The following is a 23,505-nucleotide window of genomic DNA, read 5'->3' on the forward strand; positions in this document are numbered from 1 at the left end:
GTGAATGATGCAACTCTTACAACAAATGAATAAAGAGGTACTTCCTCCGTCCCATAATATAAGAGCGTTTTTGACACTAAACGCTCTTATATTATGGGACGGAGGGAGTACTTTATGAGGTAAAAATAGAAACAGACGTCTGGCTTTATATGCCCTAGGCTACAATATAGATTAAGGCAATTAATGTATCAGATCAAGAAAATAAGGGTAACAAGAAAGCGCCGTGCTTCTTAGAACATAACGCAAATACATGGCCGTGTTCATCCACGAAATTTATGATCCCTGTAGCCTGTTAAGAGCCCAAGAGGGAATAATGTGCTAATCTACCTCCAGCCCAGATGCAGGATACAGGATAAGAATCAATGAATCATGAAAGTTCCATGCTGTTTTTGTACAGGTAGCTATGCATCATCTCTCAAGCTACCACAATTCACAGGTCCTATGGTTCGCGAAACTTTTGCCATAAACATAGGAAAATTTGCAACTATTGTTTCCGGGTGGTTCAAGTGGCAGGTCCTTCACAAACTAACATCAGGTCATCTATGCACTTGAAGAAATAAAGTAAATATGAAGAGGCCAAGCAAAATGTCCTATCTGAAGCTACAGAATGTTGAAAAGTAACAGAAATGATACTACCACGTTGCATCTGTAATGAGAATAACGAAACCAGAATAATCTGCAGACTAGAAATGCCTACCAGATAAGATTAAGATTCTGATATTCCACTTGCCCAGTAAACTGTCCTCACCCCACAACTGCAGCACATTAATGGCTCCCACAATGCTTCAACAGCTTTCAGGAGGTACTGGCATAGTGACAGATGATAAGCAGGTAAGACCGGAGGCGATACAATGCATGGCAACTTGTGCAAAATTTGCAAATAGCACATTGCTTAAACTCAACTATTACTCCCTGAATAATTATATCCACGTAACCATCCAAATGATGGTCCGGGAAGGTGAAAATGATCCAAGGCCTATATCAATCTGATTACAACTAGCTAAGTGAGTTTTCTCACCAAATGTAACTGGAGAAGAACTAGAAAAGAAACAAAACGCAGTTAGTCTAATTACAGTGAGAAAAAAGAACTCCCTGGCCAACAATGGTCAGTACAAACAGTAGTTAGCCTGAAAAGTTGGACAACCTTCTCCTCTTTCTGTTCCTCTTCGGAGTCAAATCTCTTTGCACACTGCCGTTGGAATGAGGAAGAAAACGCATGGGGCTTGTGCGCCTAATAGCTGTTCTTCTCCCTCTCTTGTTTGCCCATTGAATTGGCAATTTGCCTGCAACTTGGGCAATACCATCAGATGCAGCAAGCTCAGCCACTTTTTGGATCCTCTCCTGCATTTGCATAACCCATGCTACCGACAGATCGAGTGAGAATGAATCATCCAGTGGTTTTTGCCACAGATCAAGTAGGACGCGCTGAAACGATTGAAATGATAGCGAGGGCTGGAAATCCTTGCGTGGTGCATACATCATGTTAACCTTTATGACGTGCTTACATAGGTTACCCTGCATTGACCACGAACAACTGCACAGAGAGAATTCAGACCCAGCATTCCATACAGTCTGCATTAGACTAGCATCCTTCTGGCTTGCCACCTTGGCTGAAAGAGGTTCTTTCTCATCAAATAGAACAGCCTCATCAGGTATGTGCAGAGCCCTTTGCCATGAAGTGGATGCAATGTACTCTGCTTTCACCTCGGGAAATGAACCGCTCTCATCTGCATATAGGTTGAGCCAGTAGCCAGAATGCAGCTCTGTTGTCAGCTTGTGCACCAACCAATCCACACGTTGAAGAGCATCAAGCTGTGAATCATCATATGCTTTAAGCTTGAGCTTTAGATGGTAACCCTCAATAGCACCACAGGATTCCTGACTTGCCAGGGGCAAATTTCTGATGGTATCAATCCACATCTCTAGATGGGGCAATGGCACACAAGAAACATTATTAGCATCTAGACGAGGATTTGCAATTCAATGTATATTTTGAATCTACTACCTGAGATTCTTACCCAATTTGGGAACCCAAAATGACTTGAAATACTGGATGAAGGTGGTTTGGTCAACAAAGTCTTGAAACAATTGCTCCAGGATATCCATGGGATTTTTCTCACTCCAGATACTGTACATAAATTTTCCTAGTTGTGTAAATATTTCCCGTTGCACCTCAGTATTGCTGCATTTCTTGATTATATTTTTAAGCCATGTTCTCCTTATGTGCCATAAAGAAAATAAAATCGGGCAGGAAAATACATTCCTGAAAAACAATGACATATTTCGTCAACGGCAATGAACTACATTGCAGCATCTACACAGGAAAATTTTACAGTTAGATCATATGTCAAAATCTATGTCATACGCCTATACCTGATTGGGTCCAGCTCTGAGGTTGGATCATCAATTATAAATCCACCAATCCTCCAGTTGGAATCAACAGAATGTATTCTACTAGTAAGTGCTTGCATCCATCTCGAAGTGTCATGCTTGGTAACAGATCGGGTTATAACCCATGCAACAGGCAGAGCCTGTTGTCTTGAATCGAATACAAGAATTGTGTGCAAGGGGTACTGCAGCAAAGAGTAGAATGTCAAAAAATGATGAAACCTACCCCTGTAGACATAACTAGACATCACATACTATAAGATGTTGCATATAAGTATAACCACACAACTATCAGCTTTTGTTGTAGTCAGATACCTTAAGCTTGCTTACACCAAATGAGGAATGAGATGCCAAAATATTCTGGTGACCAAAGCGGATCATCTGCTGCAGTTGCCATTCTGTCTGGATCCCTAGTACAAAGGCATCTGTCTCGGTTGAGTCCTGGTGGAAAAACACAGACTTCTTGTTCCTATCGACCCACATCCTGATGCTAGCTTGGTCATCTAGATCCAGCTCATGCGTAGACCTCTTGATGATCATCCCAAGCTTGTGGACATACTGCGAGGCAAGGTTATCGACCTTTGCATCCGAGCCGCAGTAGCGTTGTATCCCTTCTATATGTGTCTGCAGGATGTTCTCCTCGGGGACACCGAGATAGATCAATGACATGGTCTGCTGCTGAATCTCGCTCCCAACATACGGCACTTTCCTGGCACCAGGACCAATGGCGTCCCGGTCCAGGGGTCCATGACATACAAAACCAGACTTGTTGACATGGCGCCTCTCATGGTAGATAATGAGAGCCAGCGAAGGGCGGGCGTATAACTGCTTGATTGCGAAATGGCAGGTACAACCTCGCATCGACTGCGGCCGAGCTGCACGGTTTCTTGTGTTAAGCCTGTACCTTCTGCTAGGCAAGATCGTCCCTCCCTCCCCGTAATTTTCAGGGCCAAACGAACACCAATACCTGAATCAATTTGGAACAGGACACCCTAATCATTAAGAACCTTGTAATAGCCTTGCTGTGAAAAAAGAATAACTTGCAATGACCGAATAATTGGCATGGTGAGCAGAGGCCTTTCCGAAAAATATTGCGAGCAAAGCAGGGGCAAGCAGGGGAGGTGGCAGCAGGGGGACACGTACATTCTGTAGAGGAGGTAGTCGTCGCTCCTGACCTCCTTGAGGGTGCCCCTTTCGCGCTTGCGGCCGCGCTCGATGTGGAACCTGGTGGGGTACTCGGGGTTGTTGCACTCGCCGCTGATGAAGGCCTCCATCCGGTCGTAGGGGATGAGCGCGACGTCGTCGCAGTGGTGCTCGGAGCTCGCGTACTTGACCCACCTGAGGTCGGCGGCCGAGAACTCCTCCCCGGGAGGGTCCTGCACGGGGAGGTCGCTCACCGACTGCAGCACCCCCGTCACCTCCATCACCTCCCCCATTTTTCGCTTCTCGCCTTCGCCCGCCGCCAGTCGCCGGAGCTGGGATTCGGCGCCGCAAAAACCCTAGAGAGAGAGAAAACGAAGAGGGGAGAAGGAATGGGGACGAAGTAGCGAAGAGCGGAACGAAAGTCCTATTCTCCGCCAGTTGCGGGGAATAGTCAACCGCCGCGTATCCACCTCGACCTAATTGGGCCAGCCCATGTGATACCGGTGTTTTCGTTGTTTTTTTCCTTTTGTTTTTCTTTTCTCTCATCAATCATCAAATTGTCTCAAAACAAATCAATCATCAAATAGACATTTTTTTAATCTTTTACACCCAAAAAACATTAATTTTACAAAAGTATATATTTTTTTATTCCTTTTTACCCCTCAAACAATATTTTTTTGGAATAATAACTAGTGAACCATGATTGTCGGAGTTAAGTAAACATTCTCTTGAACACATGATTTTAGTAAATACATGAAATATTTGTTATGGACACTGGTATAAAAACTTTACGTGCAGCGGGAAACAGTTTCTGGTCTACATGAACAAAATTTATGATTTATGCGATCATTTTGATTCTATATATGAGCACTTTGCATGCCAAGTGAAACAAATTTTGCAAATAATATATAATATGAAAAAAATAGAGGCAGATGGAATTTTTTATTTTGATGCCTCATAGAAATTGGAAGATCATAGGAGGTGAGATGATGATATGTATCTGAAATCCTGTAGGAAAAAATATGTCATTTTGTTCATAGGATTTTTTTTCCATGGGGTCTAGGCTAGTGTTTTTGTCCCTTCGGAATAGAAATGATCTGTTCCTATGAATAGGAAGGGCTCCAAAAGAAAAAAAAACATAAAATTCTTATCTTTATATAGGCAATGCTACGTGTTCATTGGTGGATAGGAAAAAAATCGGCCACCTCCGTGGCCATCCGATTGACACGAAAATAGCCGTCGAATCTCCCCAAACATGTGCGTCATGGATGGCAACAAGCTCGTTGGTGCGATATTCGCTCTGCAGCAACAACTTCATTGCAAAACCACCCATAGCGTTTTTTTAGCTTGAAGCGTTATTTTCTTAAGCATTCTTTATTGCAACAAATGTCATGTTGCAGAAAAATAATTGCAGTAGTGGTAGTGTTGCAATATTTTTTTCCTGTCTTTTACCTTTTTCGCAACATAGATGGTGTCGTGGAAGGATTTTGCAACAAGGATGATGTTGCGGATTTTTTTTTCAAATTATATACACAAGTATGTTTGCAACATGGCTTGTGTTACAAACTTGTGTTTGCAACACGCCCAATGTCACAAACTTGTTGATCCATCTTGTGGCCATGGAGATGACGGAGACGCGAAACTCATGGAATATTGAGCATCTTCGTAAGTTCTACCCGTAAGGCGCAGTTGCCGGGCCCTGCCCCGGCAACCTATTTTGTACAAGCATAGTCCCCAGTGAAGGAAATATGCCCTAGAGGCAAAAATAAAGTTGTTATTTATATTTCCTTATATCATGATAACTGTTTATTATTCATGCTAGAATTGTATTAATCGGAAACTTAGTACATGTGTGAATACATAGACAAACAGAGTGTCACTAGTTTGCCTCTACTTGACTAGCTCGTTGAATCAATGATGGTTATGTTTCCTAACCATAGACATGAGTTGTCATTTGATTAACGGGATCACATCATTAGAGAATGATGTGATTGACTTGACCCATCCGTTAGCTTAACATGATGATCGTTTAGTTTGTTACTATTGCTTTCTCCATAACTATACATGTTCCTATGACTATGAGATCATGCAACTCCCGAATACCGTAGGAACACTTTGTGTGTTACCAAATGTCACAATGTAACTGGGTGATTGTAAAGGTGCTCTACAGGTGTCTCCGATGGTGTTTGTTGAGTTGGCATGAATCAAGATTGGGATCTGTCACTCCGATTGTCGGAGAGGTATCTCTAAGCCCTCTCGGTAATATACATCACTATAAACCTTGCAAGCAATGTTGCTAATGAGTTAGTTACGGGATGTAGCATTACGGAATAGTACAGAGATTGCCGATAACGAGATTGAACTAGGTATTAAGATACCAACGATCGAATCTCGGGCAAGTTACATACCGATGACAAAGGGAGCAACGTATATCGTTATGCGGTTTGACCGATAAAGATCTTTGTAGAATATGTAAGAACCAATATGAGCATCCAGGTTCCGCTATTGGTTATTGACCGGAGACATGTCTCGGTCATGTCTACATAGTTCTCGAACCCGTAGGGTCCGCACGCTTAACGTTCGGTGACGATCGGTATTATGAGTTTATGTGTTTTGATGTATCGAAGGTAGTTCGGAGTCCCGGATTTGATTACAGACATGACGAGGAGTCTCAAAATGGTCGAGACATAAAGATCGATATATTGGACGACTATGTTTGGACATCGGAAGGGTTTCGAGTGAAGTTCGGGCATATACCGGAGTACCGGGGGGTTACCGGAACCCCCCGGGGAGTTTAATGGGCCTTATGGGCCTTAGTGGAAAGAGAGGAGGGGCTGCCAGGGCAGGCCACGCGCCCCCTCCCCCTTTGGTCTGAATTGGACTAGGAAGGGGGGTGGCGCCCACCTTTCCTTCTCTCTCTTTCTGCCTTCCTTCTCCTACTCCTACTACATGGAAAGGGGGGGAATCCTACTCCCGGTGGGAGTAGGACTCCCCATGGGGCGCGTCATAGGAGGGCCGGCCCTCCCCCTCCTCCACTCCTTTATATACGGGGGAGGGGGCACCCCATAGACACATAAGTTGATCATTGATCTTCAGTCGTGTGCGGTGCCCCCCTCCATCATAATCCACCTCAATAATATCATAGCGGTGCTTAGGCGAAGCCCTGTTCCGATAGCAACATCATCACCGTCGGATTCAATGAATAGGGTTCTTTATGAAGATCAAAAAGCAATCACTATACCGTGTTGTGGTTTTTGATGCGTAGGTAAGAACGATTCTTGCTCAGCCCGTAGCAGCCACGTAAAACTTGCAACAACAAAGTAGAGGACGTCTAACTTGTTTTTGCAGGGCTTGTTGTGATGTGATATGGTCAAGACGTGATGATATATAAGTTGTTGTATGAGATGATCATGTTTTTGTTGAAGTTATCGGCAACTGGCAGAAGCCTTATGGTTGTCTCTTTGTTGCATAAGATGCAAGCGCCAAATAATTGCTTTACTTTATCGCTATGCGATAGCAATAGTTGCAAAGAGCAATAGTTGGCGAGACTACCATGTGATGACATGTTGATAGAGATCAAGATGATGGAGATCATGGTGTCATGCCGGTGACGATAGAGATCATGACGGTACTTTGGAGATGGAGATCAAGGCGCAAGATGATCATGGCCATATCATGTCACATATTTTGATTGCATGTGATCTTTATCCTTTATGCATCTTATTTTGCTTAGTTCGGCGGTAGCATTATAAGATGATCTCTCACTAAATTTCAAGGTATAAGTGTTCTCCCTGAGTATGCACCGTTGCGATAGTTCGTCGTGATGAGACACCACGTGATGATCGGGTGTGATAAGCTCTATGTTCACATACAACGGGTGCAAGCCAGTTTTGCACACGCGAAATACTTGGGTTAAACTTGACGAGCCTAGCATATGCAGATATGGCCTCGGAACACTTGAGACCGAAAGGTCGAGAGTGAATCATATAGTAGATATGATCAACATAGTGATGTTCACCATTGAAAACTACTCCATCTCACGTGATGATCGGACATGGTTTAGTTGATTTGGATCACGTGATCATTTAGATGACTAGAGGGATGTCTATCTAAGTGGGAGTTCTTAAGTAATATGATTAATTGAACTTTAATTTATCATGAATTTAGTCCTGATAGTATTTGCATAACTAGGTTGTAGATCAATAGCTCGCGATGTAGCTCCCCGTTTATTTTTGATATATTCCTAGAGAAAAAGTATGTTGAAAGATGATAGTAGCAGTGATGTGGACTAGGTCTGTGATCTGAGGATTATCCTCATTGTTGCACAGAAGAATTATGTCCTTGATGCACCGCTAGGTGACAGACCTATTGCAGGAGCAGATGTAGACGTTATGAACGTTTGACAAGCTCGGTATGATGACTACTTGATAGTTTAGTGCACCATGCTTTACAGCTTAGAACCGGGACTTCAAAAATGTTTTCAACGCCATGGAGCATATAAGATGTTCCAAGAGTTGAAATTGGTATCTCATACTCATGCCCGTGTCTAGAGGTATGAGACCTCTGACAGTACTTTGCCTACAAGATGGAGGAGAATAGCTCAACGAGTGAGCATGTGCTCAGAATGTCTGAGTACTACAATCACTTGAATCAAGTGGGAGTTAATCTTCCTGATGAGATAGTGATTGACAGAGTTCTCTAGTCACTATCACCAAGTTACTAGAATTTCGTGATGAACTATAATATGCAAGGGATAACGGAAACGATAATCAAAGCTCTTCGCGATGCTGAAATCGGTGAAGGTAGAAATCAAGAAAAAGCATCAAGTGTTGATGGTTTACAAGACCACTATTTTCAAGTAAAAGGGCAAGGGAAAGAAAGGAAACTTCAAGAAGAATGACAAGCAAGTTGCCACTCCCATGAAGAAGCCCAAAGCTAGACCCAAGACTGAAATTGAGTGCTTCTACTGCAAAAAAGAGAGAAAATAGGCCAAAAAAAGAAGGCCCAAATAAAAAATGAGAGAAAAAGAGAGAAGGGACAATGTTACTATCCTTTTTCCACACTTGTTCTTCAAAGTAGCACCATGTTCTTCATATAGAGAGTCTCCTATGATATCACTTTCATATACTAGTGGGAATTTTTCATTATAGAACTTGGCTTGTATATTCCAATGATGGGCTTCCTCAAAATGCCCTAGTTCTTCATGAGCAAGCAAGTTGGATACACACCCACTTAGTTTCTTTTGTTGAGCTTTCATATACTTATAGCTCTAGTGCATCCGTTGCATGGCAATCCCTACTCACTCACATTGATATATATTAATGGGCATCTCCATAGCCCGTTGATACGCCTAGTTGATGTGAGACTATCTTCTCCTTTTTTTTCTTCTCCACAACCACCATTCTATTCCACCATAGTGCTATATCCATGGCTCATGCTCATATATTGCGTGAAGATTGAAAAAGTTTGAGAACATCAAAAGTATGAAACAATTTCTTGGCTTGTCATCAGGGTTGTGCATGATTTAAATATTTTGTGTGGTGAAGATAGAGCATAGCCAGACTATATGATTTTGTAGGGATAACTTTCTTTGGCCATGTTATTTTGAGAAGACATAATTGCTTAGTTAGTATGTTTGAAGTATTATTATTTTTATGTCAATATTAAACTTTTATATTGAATCTTTCGGATGTGAACATTCATGCCACAATAAAGAAAAATTACATTGATAAATATGTTAGAAAGCATTCCACATCAAAAATTCTTCTTTTATCATTTACCTACTCGAGGACGAGCGGGAATTAAGCTTGGGGATGCTTGATACGTCTCCAACGTATCTATAATTTTTTATTGCTCCATGCTATTATATTATCTATTTTGGATGTTAATGGGCTTTATTTTACACTTTTATATCATTTTTGGGACTAACCTACTAATCGGAGGCCCATCCCAAATTGCTGTTTTTTTGCCTATTTTAGGGTTTCGAAGAAAAGGAATATCAAACGAAGTCCAAACGGAATGAAACCTTCGGGAACGTGATTTTCCCAACAAACGTGATCCAGGAGACTTGGAGTGGACGTCAAGAAACAAGGGAGGAAGGCACGAGGCAGGGGGCGCGCCTACCCCCTGGGTGCGCCCTCCACCCTCGTGGGCCCTCCATTGCTCCACCGACGTACTTCCTCCTCCTATATATATCCACGTACCCCCCAAACATCTAGGAGCACCACGAAAACCTAATTCCACCGCCGCAACCTTCTGTACTCGAGAGATCCCATCTCGGGGCCTTTTTCGGAGCTCCGCCGGAAGGGGCATTGATCACGGAGGGCCTCTACATCAACTCCATGGCCTCTCCGGTGATGTGTGAGTATTTTATTTCAGACCTACGGGTCCATAGTTATTAGCTAGATGGCTTCTTCTCTCTCTTTGGATCTCAATACAAAGTTCTCCTCGATCTTCTTGGAGATCTATTCGATGTAATCTTCTTTTGCGGTGTGTTTGTTGAGATCCGATGAATTGTGGGTTTATGATCCAGATTATCTATGAATAATATTTGATTCTCCTTTGAATTATTTTATGTATGATTGGTTTATCTTTGCAAGTCACTTTGAATTATCAGTCTGGTTTGGCCTACTAGATTGATCTTTCTTGCCATGGGAGAAGTGCTTAGCTTTGGGTTCAATCTTGCGGTGTTCGATCCCAGTGACAGAAAGGGAACCGATACGTATTGTATTGTTGCCATCGAGGATAAAAAGATGGGGTTTATATCATATTGCATGAGTTTATCCCTCTACATCATGTCATCTTCCTTAAAGCATTACTCCGTTCTTATGAACTTAATACTCTAGATGCATGATGGATAGCGATCAATGTGTGGAGTAATAGTAGTAGATGCAGGATCGTTTCGGTCTACTTGTCTCGGACGTGATGCCTATATACATGATCATACCTAGATATTCTCATAATTATGCTCAATTCTATCAATTGCTCGTCAGTAATTTGTTTACCCACCATAATACTTATGCTCTTGAGAGAAGCCACTAGTGAAACCTATGGCCCCTGGGTCTATCTTCCATCATATTAATCTTCCAATACTTAGTTATTTCCTTTGCCGTTTATTTTACTTTGCATCTTTATTTCTCTTTATCGTAAAAATACCAAAAATGTTATCTTATCATATCTATCAGATCTCACTCTCGTAAGTGACCGAGAAGGGCTTGAAAACCCCTTTTATCACGTTGGTTGCGAGGTTCTTATTTGTTTGTGTAGGTGCGTGGGACTTGAGCGTGATCTCCTACTGGATTGATACCTTGGTTCTCAAAAACTGAGGGAAATACTTACGCTACTTTGCTGCATCACCCTTTCCTCTTCAAGGGAAAACCAACGTAGTGCTCAAGAGGTAGCAAGAAGGATTTCTGGCGCCGTTGCTGGGGAGATTCGTGCCAAGCCAAGTCAAGTCAAGACATACCAAGTACCCATCACAAACTCTTATCCCTCGCATTACATTATTTGCCATTTGCCTCTCGTTTTCCTCTCCCGCACTTCACCCTTGCCGTTTTATTCGCCCTCTCTCTCCGTCCTCCTTCTCTTTCCGTATTTGCCTCTTTTGCCCGTTTCTTGTGTGCTTGTGTGTTGGATTTCTTGCCTGTCACGATGGCTCAAGATAATACTAAATTGTGTGACTTTACCAATACCAACAACAATGATTTTATTAGCACTCCGATTGCTCCTTTTACCGATGCTGAATCTTGTGAAATTAATGTTGATTTGTTGAATCTTGTCATGAAAGATCCGTTTTCCGGCCTTCCTAGTGAAGATGCCACTACCCATCTAAACAACTTTGTTGATTTGTGTGATATGCAAAAGAAGAAAGATGTGGATAATGATATTGTTGAATTGAAGCTATTCCCGTTTTTGCTTAGAGATCATGCTAAAGCTTGGTTTTCGTCTTTGCCTAAAAATAGTATTGATTCATGGAATAAGTGCAAAGATGCTTTTATCTCTAAGTATTTTCCTCCCGCTAAGATCATCTCTCTTAGAAACGATATTATGAATTTTAAGCAACTTGATCATGAACATGTTGCACAATCTTGGGAGAGGATGAAATTAATGATACATAATTGCCCTACACATGGTTTGAATCTTTGGATGATTATACAAAACTTTTATGTCGGATTGAATTTTGCTTCTAGAAATCTTTTAGATTCGCCCGCGGGAGGCACTTTTATGGAAATCACTTTAGGAGAAGCTACCAAACTCCTAGATAATATTATGGTTAATTATTCTCAATGGCACACCGAAAGATCTACTAATAAAAAAGTGCATGCAATTGAAGAGATCAATGTTTTGAGTGGAAAGATGGATGAACTTATGAAATTGTTTGCTAATAAGAGTGCTCCTACTGATCCTAATGATATGCCTTTGTCTACCTTGATTTGGAATAATAATGAATCTATGGATGTGAATTTTGTTGGTAGGAACAATTTTGGTAATAATGCGTATAGAGGTAATTTTAATTCTAGGCCGTTTCCTAGTAATTCCTCTAATAATTATGGTAATTCATAAAACAATTCCTATGGAAATTATAATAAGATGCCCTCTGATTTTGAATCTAATATTAAAGAATTTATTACCTCGCAAAAGAGTTTCAATGCTTTGATTGAAGAAAAAATGATTAAGATTGATGAGTTGGCTAGGAACATTGATAGAATTTCTCTTGATGTTGATTATTTGAAACTTAGATCTATTCCACCTAAGCATGATATCAACGAGTCTCTCAAAGCCATGAGAATTTCCATTGATGAGTGCAAAGAAAGAACCGCTAGGATGCGTGCTAAGAAAGATTGTTTTATAAAAGCGTGTTCTTCTAGTTTCCATGAAAATAAAGATGAAGATATAAAAGTTATTGATGTGTCTCCTATTAAATCTTTGTTTTTCAATATGAATCTTGATAATGATGGGGCTGAAGATGAGCCACCTTTACCTAGAAGGCGTTCCAAAAATTCCGAGTCTTTAGATCTTGATGCTAAAATTGTTAAAAGTGGGATTGAAGAGGTCAAAACTTTAAATATCAATGAACCCACTATTTTGGATTTCAAGGAATTTAATTATGATAATTGCTATTTGATATATTGTATTTCCTTTTTGCAATCCGTGCTAAATTCTCCTCATGCTTATAGTCAAAATAAAGCTTTTACTAAACATATCGTTGATGCTTTGATGCAATCTTATAAAGAAAAAATTGAGTTGGAAGTTTCTATCCCTAGAAAACTTTATTATGAATGATAACCTACAATAAAAATTAAAATTAAAGAACATTAGTGCTATGCTTTGTGTGATTTGGGTGCTAGTGTTTCCACGATTCCAAAAACCTTGTGTGACTTGCTAGGATTCCGTGATTTTGATGATTGTTCTTTAAATTTGGACCTTGCGGATTCCACTATTAAGAAACCTATGGGAAGAATTAATGATGTTCTTATTGTTGCAAATAGGAACTATGTTCCCGTAGATTTCATTGTTCTTGATATAGATTGCAATCCTTCATGTCCGATTATTCTTGGTAGACCTTTCCTTACACGATTGGTGCAATTATTGGTAGGCCTTTTTCGGAGCTCCGCCGGAGGGGGCATTGATCACGGAGGGCCTCTACATCAACTCCATGGCCTCTCCGGTGATGTGTGAGTAGTTTACTTCAGACCTACGGGTCCATAGTTATTAGCTAGATGGCTTCTTTTCTCTCTTTGGATCTCAATACAAAGTTCTCCTCGATCTTCTTGGAGATCTATTCGATGTAATCTCCTTTTGCGGTGTGTTTGTCGACATCCGATGAATTATGGGTTTATGATCCAGATTATCTATGAATAATATTTGATCTTTCTCTAAATTCTTTTATGTATGATTGGTTTATCTTTGCAAGTCTCTTCGAATTATCAGTTTGGTTTGGCCTACTAGATTGATCTTTCTTGCCATGGGAGAAGTGCTTAGCTTTGGGTTCAATCTTGCGGTGTTCGATCCCAGTGACAGAAAGGGAACCGATTGTAGCGACCAGACCTCAAACAGTCTGATCTCTGTGCTCCGGTGTCATCCCTGGATCAGTAATGCTGACACCACACAGTACTCGGAGGATTTATAACAGAGTTGCCATCACACACTTATTACATCGCGTGTCTCAAGAGAGAACATAATACAATAAATATGGCTTAAGGCCATCTAATAACGATAACAGCGGAAGGCTTGGAAGATAAGTGAGTCCATCAACTCCATCGGCATCACTGAGTATAGAACCACAACCTAAAACTCCTTAATCATCGTCTGAAAAGTCTGCAACATTAACGTTGCAGCCCGAAACGGGTCAGCACATGGAATATGCTGGCAAGGTAACACATAGAGAGTAATGGAATGAAACAGCTATACTATATGCATATTTGGCTGGTGGAAAGCTCTATGGTTACAGTTTTGTGTAAAGCCAATTTTTCCCTACTACAAAGGAATAAATTTTATTTACTATCATGGTAGTTGTTAAACATTGAGAATGGTTGACAGCATCCTCAATCCCAACTAAGCATCATCATTAACAAAACCCAACAAAATTTAATTTAGAGTAACATGTTGAGATTCACATGATAATCCAGTTACTAGATACTCAAGATGTCCATAACCGGGGACACGGCTAACCATGATTAGTTTATTACACTCTGCAGAGGTTTGCGCACTTTTCCCCACAAGACTCAATCGCCTCCGTTTGGTTTCTCGCACTACATGATGTTTGAGAAGACGGATGACCGAGCCATAGTCTTTCAGAAGCGCTAGCACCTTACGATGGATAGACCGTTACACCTACTTTCCCCTACATCTGCTAGTCTATCCTGTAAGAGTTCGCACGACTTAGTCAACTATGCCAGCGCCCATAATTGTTGGGGAACATAGTAATTTCAAAAAAATTCCTACGCACACGCAAGATCATGGTGATGCATAGCAACGAGGGAAGAGTGTGATCTACGTACCCTTGTAGACCGACAGCGGAAGCATTAGCACTACGCGGTTGATGTAGTCGTACGTCTTCACGGCCCGACCGATCAAGCACCGAAACTACGGCACCTCCGAGTTCTAGCACACGTTCAGCTTGATGACGATCCCCGGACTCCGATCCAGCAAAGTGTCGGGGAAGAGTTTCGTCAGCACGACGGCGTGGTGACGATCTTGATGTACTACCGTCGCAGGGCTTCGCCTAAGCACCGCTACAATATTATCGAGGATTATGGTGGAAGGGGGCACCGCACACGGCTAAGAATATGATCACGTGGATCAACTTGTGTGTCTATGGGGTGCCCCCTGCCCCCGTATATAAAGGAGCAAGGGGGAGGCCGGCCGGCCCTTGTGGGCGCGCCAAGGAGGAGTAGGATTCCTACTCCTAGTTGGAGTAGGTTTCCACCTTTCCTAGTCCAACTAGGAGAAGGGGGGAAAAGGGGGGAAGAGGGGAAGGAAGGGAGAGAGGGGCCGCGCCCCAAACCCCTTGTCCAATTCGGACTGGGCTTGGGAGGGGCGCGCGCCACCTCCTGGTCCTTTCCACTAAGGCCCATTAAGGCCCATTGCTTCTTCCTCGTATTCCCGTAACTCCCCGGTACCTCCGAAAATACCCGAATCACTCGGAACCTTTCCGATGTCCGAATATAGTCGTCCAATATATCGATCTTTACGTCTCGACCATTTCGAGACTCCTCGTCATGTCCCCGATCTCATCCGGGACTCCGAACTCCTTCGGTACATCAAAACTCATAAACTCATAATATAACTGTCATCGAAACCTTAAGCGTGCGGACCCTACGGGTTCGAGAACAATGTAGACATGACCGAGACACGTCTCTGGTCAATAACCAATAGCGGAACCTGGATGCTCATATTGGCTCCCACATATTCTACGAAGATCTTTATCGGTCAGACCGCATAACAACATACTTTGTTCCCTTTGTCATCGGTATGTTACTTGCCCGAGATTTGATCGTCGGTATCTCAATACCTAGTTCAATCTCGTTACCGGCAAGTCTCTTTACTCATTCCGTAATACATCATTTCGTAACTAACTCATTAGTCACATTGCTTACAAGGCTTATAGTGATGTGCATTACCGAGAGGGCCCAGAGATACCTCTTCGACAATCGGAGTGACAAATCCTAATCTCGAAATACGCCAACCCAACATGTACCTTTGGAGACACCTGTAGAGCTCCTTTATAATCACCCAGTTACGTTGTGACGTTTGGTAGCACACAAAGTGTTCCTCCGGCAAACGGGAGTTGCATAATCTCATAGTCATAGGAACATGTTGTTGGAAATATGCCCTAGAGGAAATAATAAAATGATTATTATATTTCCTTGTTCATGATAATTGTCTATTATTCATGTTATAATTGTATTGTCCGGAAATCGTAATACATGTGTGAATACATAGACCATAATGTGTCCCTAGTGAGCCTCTAGTTGACTAGCTCGTTGATCAACAGATAGTCATGGTTTCCTGGCTATGGACATGGGGATGTCATTGATAACGGGATCACATCATTAGGAGAATGATGTGATGGACAAGACCCAAACCTAAGCATAGCACAAAGATCGTGTAGTTCGTTTGCTGTAGCTTTTCTGGATGTCAAGTATCATTTCCTTAGACCATGAGATTGTGCAACTCCCGGATACCGTAGGAGTGCCTTGGGTGTGCCAAACGTCACAACGTAACTGGGTGACTATAAAGGTACATTACAGGTATCTCCGAAAGTGTCTGTTGGGTTGGCACGAATCGAGACTGGGATTTGTCACTCCGTATGACGGAGAGGTATCTCTGGGCCCACTCGGTAATGCATCATCATAATGAGCTCAATGTGATCAAGTGGTTGATCACGGGATCATGCATTACGGTACGAGTAAAGTGACTTGCCGGTAACGAGACTGAACAAGGTATTGGGATACCGACGATCGAGTCTCGGGCAAGTAACTTACCGATTGACAAAGGGAATTGAGTACGGGATTGATTAGGTCCTCGACATCGTGGTTCATCCGATGAGATCATCGAGGAGCATGTGGGAGCCAACATGGGTATCTAGATCCCGCTATTGGTTATTGACCAGAGAGTCGTCTCGGTCATGTCTGCTTGTCTCCCGAACCCGTAGGGTCTACACACTTAAGGTTCGGTGACGCTAGGGTTGTAGAGATATGTATATGCAGTAACCCGAAAGTTGTTCGGAGTCCCGGATGAGATCCCGGACGTCACGAGGAGTTCCGGAATAGTCCGGAGGTAAAGAATTATATATGGGAAGTTGTCATACGGTCACCGGAAAGGTTCGGGGGCATATCGGTATTGTACCGGGGCCACCGGAGGGGTTCCGGGGGTCCACCGGGAGGGGCCACCTCTCCCGGAGGCCCTTATGGGCTGTATGAGGAAGGGATCCAGCCCAAAGTGGGCTGGGGCGCCACTCCCCCTAGGGCCCATGCGCCTAGGGTTGGGGGAAACCCTAAGGGGGGGGCGCCCCCTTGCTTGGGGGGCAAGCCCCCCTCCCCTTGGCCGCCGCCCCCCTCTAGATCTCATCTAGAGGGGGCCGGCCCCCTTCCCCCTTCCCCTATAAATAGAGGGGTGAGGGGAGGGCTGCAAAGAACATCCAAGGCGCAGCCCCTCCCCTCCCCAACACATCTCCTCCCCCGTCACGAGCTTGGCGAAGCCCTGCCGGAGTACTGCTGCTCCACCACCACCACGCCATCGTGCTGCTGCTGGAGCCATCTTCCTCAACCTCTCCTTCCCCCTTGCTGGATCAAGAAGGAGGAGACGTCACGCTGACCGTACGTGTGTTGAATGCGGAGGTGCCATCCGTTCGGCGCTAGGATCTCCGGTGATTTGGATCACGTCGAGTACGACTTCCTCATCCTCGTTCTTTGAACGCTTCCGCGCGTGATATACAAAGGTATGTAGATGCAATCTGATCACTCGTTTCTAGATGAACTCATAGATGGATCTTGGTGAAACCGTAGGAAATTTTTTGTTTTCTGCAACGTTCCCCAACAGTGGCATCATGAGCCAGGTCTATGCGCAGTTCTCCTTGCACGAGTAGAACACAATTTGTTGTGGGCGTAGATGTTGTCAACTTTCTTGCCGCTACTAGTCTTATCTTGCTTCAGCGGTATTGTGGGATGAAGCGGCCCGGACCGACCTTACACGTACGCTTACGTGAGACTGGTTCCACCGACTGACATGCACTAGTTGCATAAGGTGGCTAGCGTGTGTCTGTCTCTCCCACTTTAGTTGGAGCGGATTTGATGAAAAGGATCCTTATGAAGGGTAAATAGAAGTTGACAAATCATGTTGTGGCTATTACGTAGGTAAGAAAACGTTCTTGCTAGAACCCTTTTGCAGCCACGTAAAACTTGCAACAACAATTAGAGGACGTCTAACTTGTTTTTGCAGCAAGTGATTTGTGATGTGATATGGCCAAAGTTGTGATGAATGATGAATGACATATATGTGATGTATGAGATCATGTTCTTGTAATAGGAATCACGACTTGCATGTCGATGAGTATGACAACCGGCAGGAGCCATAGGAGTTGTCTTTATTTTTTGTATGACCTACGTGTCATTGAGAAACGCCATGTAAATTACTTTACTTTATTGCTAAACGCGTTAGCCATAGTAGTAGAAGTAATAGTTGGTGAGCAACTTCTTGGAGACACGATGATGGAGATCATGGTGTCATGCCGGTGACAAGATGATCATGGAGCCCCAAGATGGAGATCAAAGGAGCTATGTGATATTGGCCATATCATGTCACTATTATTATTTGATTGCATGTGATGTTTATCATGTTTTTGCATCTTGTTTACTTAGAACGACGGTAGTAAATAAGATGATCCGTCATAATAATTTCAAGAAAGTGTTCCCCCTAACTTTGCACCGTTGCAACAGTTCGTTGTTTCGAAGCACCACGTGATGATCGGGTGTGATAGATTCCAACGTTCACATACAACGGGTGTAAGACAGATTTACACACGCAATACACTTAGGTTGACTTGACGAGCCTAGCATGTACAGACATGACCTCGGAACACAGAAGACCGAAAGGTCGAGCATGTGTCGTATAGAAGATACGATCAACATGAAGATGTTCACCGATGTTGACTAGTCCGTCTCACGTGATGATCGGACACGACCTAGTCAACTCGGATCATGTTATACTTAGATGACTGGAGGGATGTCTATCTAAGTGGGAGTTCATTGAATAATTTGATTAGATGAACTTAATTATCATGAACTTAGTCTAAAATCTTTACAATATGTTTTGTAGATCAAATGGCCAACGTTGTCCTCAACTTCAACGCGTTCCTAGAGAAAACCAAGCTGAAAGACGATGGCAGCAACTATACGGACTGGGTCCGGAACCTGAGGATCATCCTCATAGCTGCCAAGAAAGATTATGTCCTAGAAGCACCGCTAGGTGACGCACCCGTCCCACAGAACCAAGACGTTATGAACGCTTGGCAGACACGTGCTGATGATTACTCCCTCATTCAGTGCGGCATGCTTTACAGCTTAGAACCGGGGCTCCAAAAGCGTTTTGAGCGACACGGAGCATATGAGATGTTCGAAGAGCTGAAAATGGTTTTCCAAGCTCATGCCCGGGTCGAGAGATATGAAGTCTCCGACAAATTCTTCAGCTGTAAGATGGAGGAAAATAGTTCTGTCAGTGAGAACATACTCACTATGTCTGGGTTACATAACCGCTTGACTCAGCTGGGAGTTAATCTCCCGGATGACGCGGTCATTGACAGAATCCTCCAGTCGCTTCCACCAAGCTACAAGAGCTTTGTGATGAACTTCAATATGCAGGGGATGGAAAAGACCATTCCTGAAGTATTTGCAATGCTGAAATCAGCAGAGGTAGAAGTCAAAAAGGACCATCAAGTGTTGATGGTGAATAAAACCACTAAGTTCAAGAAAGGCAAGGGTAAGAAGAACTTCAAGAAGGACGGCAAGGGAGTTGCCGCGCCCGGTAAGCAAGCTGCCGGGAAGAAGCCAAAGAATGGACCCAAGCCCGAGACTGAGTGCTTTTATTGCAAGGGAAGTGGTCACTGGAAGCGGAACTGCCCGAAATACTTAGCGGACAAGAAGGCCGGCAAAACGAAAGGTATATGTGATATACATGTAATTGATGTGTACCTTACCAATACTCGTAGTAGCTCCTGGGTATTTGATACCGGTGCAGTTGCTCACATTTGTAACTCAAAGCAGGAGCTGCGGAATAAGCGGAGATTGGCGAAGGACGAGGTGACGATGCGCGTCGGGAATGGTTCCAAGGTCGATGTGATCGCCGTCGGCACGCTACCTCTACATTTACCTACGGGATTAGTTTTGAACCTCAATAATTGTTATTTAGTGCCAAGTTTGAGCATGAACATTGTATCAGGATCTCGTTTAATACGAGATGGCTACTCATTTAAATCCGAGAATAATGGTTGTTCTATTTATATGAGAGATATGTTTTATGGTCATGCTCCTATGGTGAATGGTTTATTCTTGATGAATCTCGAGCGTAATGCTACACATATTCATAGTGTGAATGCCAAAAGATGTAAGGTTGATAATGATAGTCCCACATACTTGTGGCACTGCCGCCTTGGTCACATAGGTGTCAAACGCATGAAGAAGCTCCATACAGATGGACTTTTAGAGTCTCTTGATTACGAATCATTTGACACGTGCGAACCATGCCTCATGGGTAAGATGATCAAGACTCCGTTCTCAGGAACAATGGAGCGAGCAACCAACCTATTGGAAATCCTACATACTGATGTGTGCGGTCCAATGAGTGTTGAGGCTCGTGGTGGCTATCGTTATGTTCTCACCCTCACTGATGACTTCAGTAGATATGGGTATATCTACTTAATGAAACACAAGTCTGAAACCTTTGAAAGTTCAAGGAATTTCAGAGTGAGGTTGAGAATCAGCGTGACAGAAAAATCAAGTTATTGCGATCAGATCGTGGAGGAGAATACTTGAGTCACGAATTTGGTACACACTTAAGAAAATGTGGAATAGTTTCACAACTCATGCCGCCTGGAACACCTCAGCGTAATGGTGTGTCCGAACGTCGTACTCGCACTCTATTAGATATGGTGCGATCTATGATGTCTCTTACCAATTTACCGCTGTCATTTTGGGGCTATGCTTTAGAGACTGCCGCATTCACTTTAAATAGGGCTCCGTCGAAATCCGTTGAGACGACACCGTATGAATTATGGTTTGGGAAGAAGCCTAAGCTGTCGTTTCTAAAAGTTTGGGGATGCGATGCTTATGTCAAGAAACTTCAACCTGAAAAGTTCGAACCCAAGTCGGAAAAATGCGTCTTCATAGGATACCCTAAAGAAACTATTGGGTATACCTTCTACCTCAGATCCGAAGGCAAGATCTTTGTTGCAAGAATGGATCCTTTCTAGAGAAAGAGTTTCTCTCGAAAGAAGTAAGTGGGAGGAAAGTAGAACTTGATGAAGTATTGCCTCTTGAACCGGAAAGTGGGGCAACTCAGGAAAATGTTCCTGTGGTGCCTAGACCAATTAGAGAGGAAGTTAATGATGATGATCAAGATACTTCTGATCAAGCTCCTACTAAACTTCGAAGGTCCACAAGGACACGTTCCGCACCAGAGTGGTACGGCAACCCTGTCTTGGAAATCATGTTGTTAGACAACGGTGAACCTTCGAACTATGAAGAAGCGATGGCGGGCCCGGATTCTGACAAATGGCTGGAAGCCATGAAATCCGAGATAGGATCCATGTATGAAAACGAAGTATGGACTTTGACTGACTTGCCTGATGATCGGCGAGCCATAGAAAATAAATGGATCTTTAAGAAGAAGACAGACGCGGATGGTAATGTGACCATCTATAAAGCACGGCTTGTTACTAAGGGTTATCGACAAGTTCAAGGGGTTGACTACGATGAGACTTTCTCACCCGTAGCGAAGCTGAAGTCCGTCCGAATCATGTTAGCAATTGCCGCATTCTATGATTATGAAATATGGCAAATGGACGTCAAAACGGCATTCCTTAATGGTTTCCTTAAGGAAGAATTGTATATGATGCAACCAGAAGGTTTTGTCGATCCTAAGAATGCTGACAAGGTGTGCAAGCTCCAATGCTCGATTTATGGGCTGGTGCAAGCATCTCGGAGTTGGAACATTCGCTTTGATGAGATGATCAAAGCGTTTGGATTTATGCAGACTTATGGAGAAGCCTGCATTTACAAGAAAGTGAGTGGGAGCTCTGTAGCATTTCTCATATTGTATGTGGATGACATACTGTTGATGGGAAAAGATATAGAATTCTTGGAAAGCATAAAGGCCTATTTGAACAAGTGTTTTTCAACGAAGGACCTTGGAGAAGCTGCTTATATATTAGGCATCAAGATCTATAGAGATAGATCGAGACGCCTCATTGGTCTTTCACAGAGTATGTACCTTGACAAGATATTGAAGAAGTTCAAAATGGATCAGTCAAAGAAGGGGTTCTTGCCTGTATTGCAAGGTACGAGATTGAGCTTGGCTCAATGCCCGACCACGGCAGAAGATAGAGAAAAGATGAGTGTCGTCCCCTATGCCTCGGCCATAGGGTCTATCATGTATGCTATGCTGTGTACCAGACCTGATGTAAACCTTGCCTTGAGTTTGGTAGGAAGGTACCAAAGTAATCCCGGCATGGAACACTGGACAGCGGTCAAAAATATCCTGAAGTACCTAAAAAGGACTAAGGAAATGTTTCTCGTTTATGGAGGTGACGAAGAGCTTGTCGTAAAGGGTTACGTCGATGCTAGCTTCGACACAGATCTGGATGACTCTAAGTCACAAACCGGATACGTGTATATTTTGCATGGTGGGGCAGTAAGCTGGTGCAGTTGCAAGCAAAGCGTTGTGGCAGGATCTACATGTGAAGCGGAGTACATGGCAGCCTCGGAGGCAGCACACGAAGCAGTCTGGGTGAAGGAGTTCATTACCGACCTAGGAGTCATACCCAATGCGTCGGGCCCGATGACTCTCTTCTGTGACAACACTGGAGCTATTGCCCTTGCCAAGGAGCCCAGGTTTCACAGGAAGACCAAGCATATCAAGCGTCGCTTCAACTCCATTTGTGAAAGTGTTCAAAATGTAGACATAGAGATTTGTAAAGTACATACAGACCTGAATGTAGCAGATCCGTTGACTAAACCTCTCCCTAGAGCAAAACATGATCAACACCAGAATTCCATGGGTGTTCGATTCATCACAATGTAACTAGATGATTGACTCTAGTGCAAGTGGGAGACTGTTGGAAATATGCCCTAGAGGCAATAATAAAATGATTATTATATTTCCTTGTTCATGATAATTGTCTATTATTCATGCTATAATTGTATTGTCCGGAAATCGTAATACATGTGTGAATACATAGACCATAATGTGTCCCTAGTGAGCCTCTAGTTGACTAGCTCTTTGATCAACAGATAGTCATGGTTTCCTAGCTATGGACATGGGAATGTCATTGATAACGGGATCACATCATTAGGAGAATGATGTGATGGACAAGACCCAAACCTAAGCATAGCACAAAGATCGTGTAGTTCGTTTGCTGTAGCTTTTCTGGATGTCAAGTATCATTTCCTTAGACCATGAGATTGTGCAACTCCCGGATACCGTAGGAGTGCCTTGGGTGTGCCAAATGTCACAACGTAACTGGGTGACTATAAAGGTACATTACAGGTATCTCCGAAAGTGTCCGTTGGGTTGGCACAAATCGAGACTGGGATTTGTCACTCCGTATGACGGAGAGGTATCTCTGGGCCCACTCGGTAATGCATCATCATAATGAGCTCAATGTGATCAAGTGGTTGATCATGGGATCATGCATTACGGTACGAGTAAAGTGACTTGCCGGTAACGAGACTGAACAAGGTATTGGGATACCGACGATCG

General features: G+C 43.2%; 1 protein-coding gene across 1 annotated transcript; it reads right to left on the minus strand.

Annotated features, from left to right (window-relative positions):
* Nucleotides 1–892: 892 nt before the first annotated feature.
* On the minus strand, nt 893–3,939 carry LOC125509073 (SWIM zinc finger family protein). Its single transcript, XM_048673949.2, has 5 exons — nt 3,532–3,939; nt 2,704–3,355; nt 2,374–2,573; nt 2,019–2,263; nt 893–1,922 (listed from the first exon to the last, which is right to left on the minus strand). Exons 1-5 carry the CDS (start codon nt 3,822–3,824, stop codon nt 1,123–1,125), a joined length of 2,190 nt encoding a protein of 729 aa, XP_048529906.2. The 5' UTR covers nt 3,825–3,939; the 3' UTR covers nt 893–1,122.
* Between the last annotated feature and the right edge of the window lie 19,566 nt (nt 3,940–23,505).

This window comes from Triticum urartu, chromosome 5A, assembly GCF_056163025.1.
Source record: "Triticum urartu cultivar PI428250 chromosome 5A, HENAU_Tu73, whole genome shotgun sequence".
Classification (NCBI taxonomy): Eukaryota; Viridiplantae; Streptophyta; class Magnoliopsida; order Poales; family Poaceae; genus Triticum; species Triticum urartu.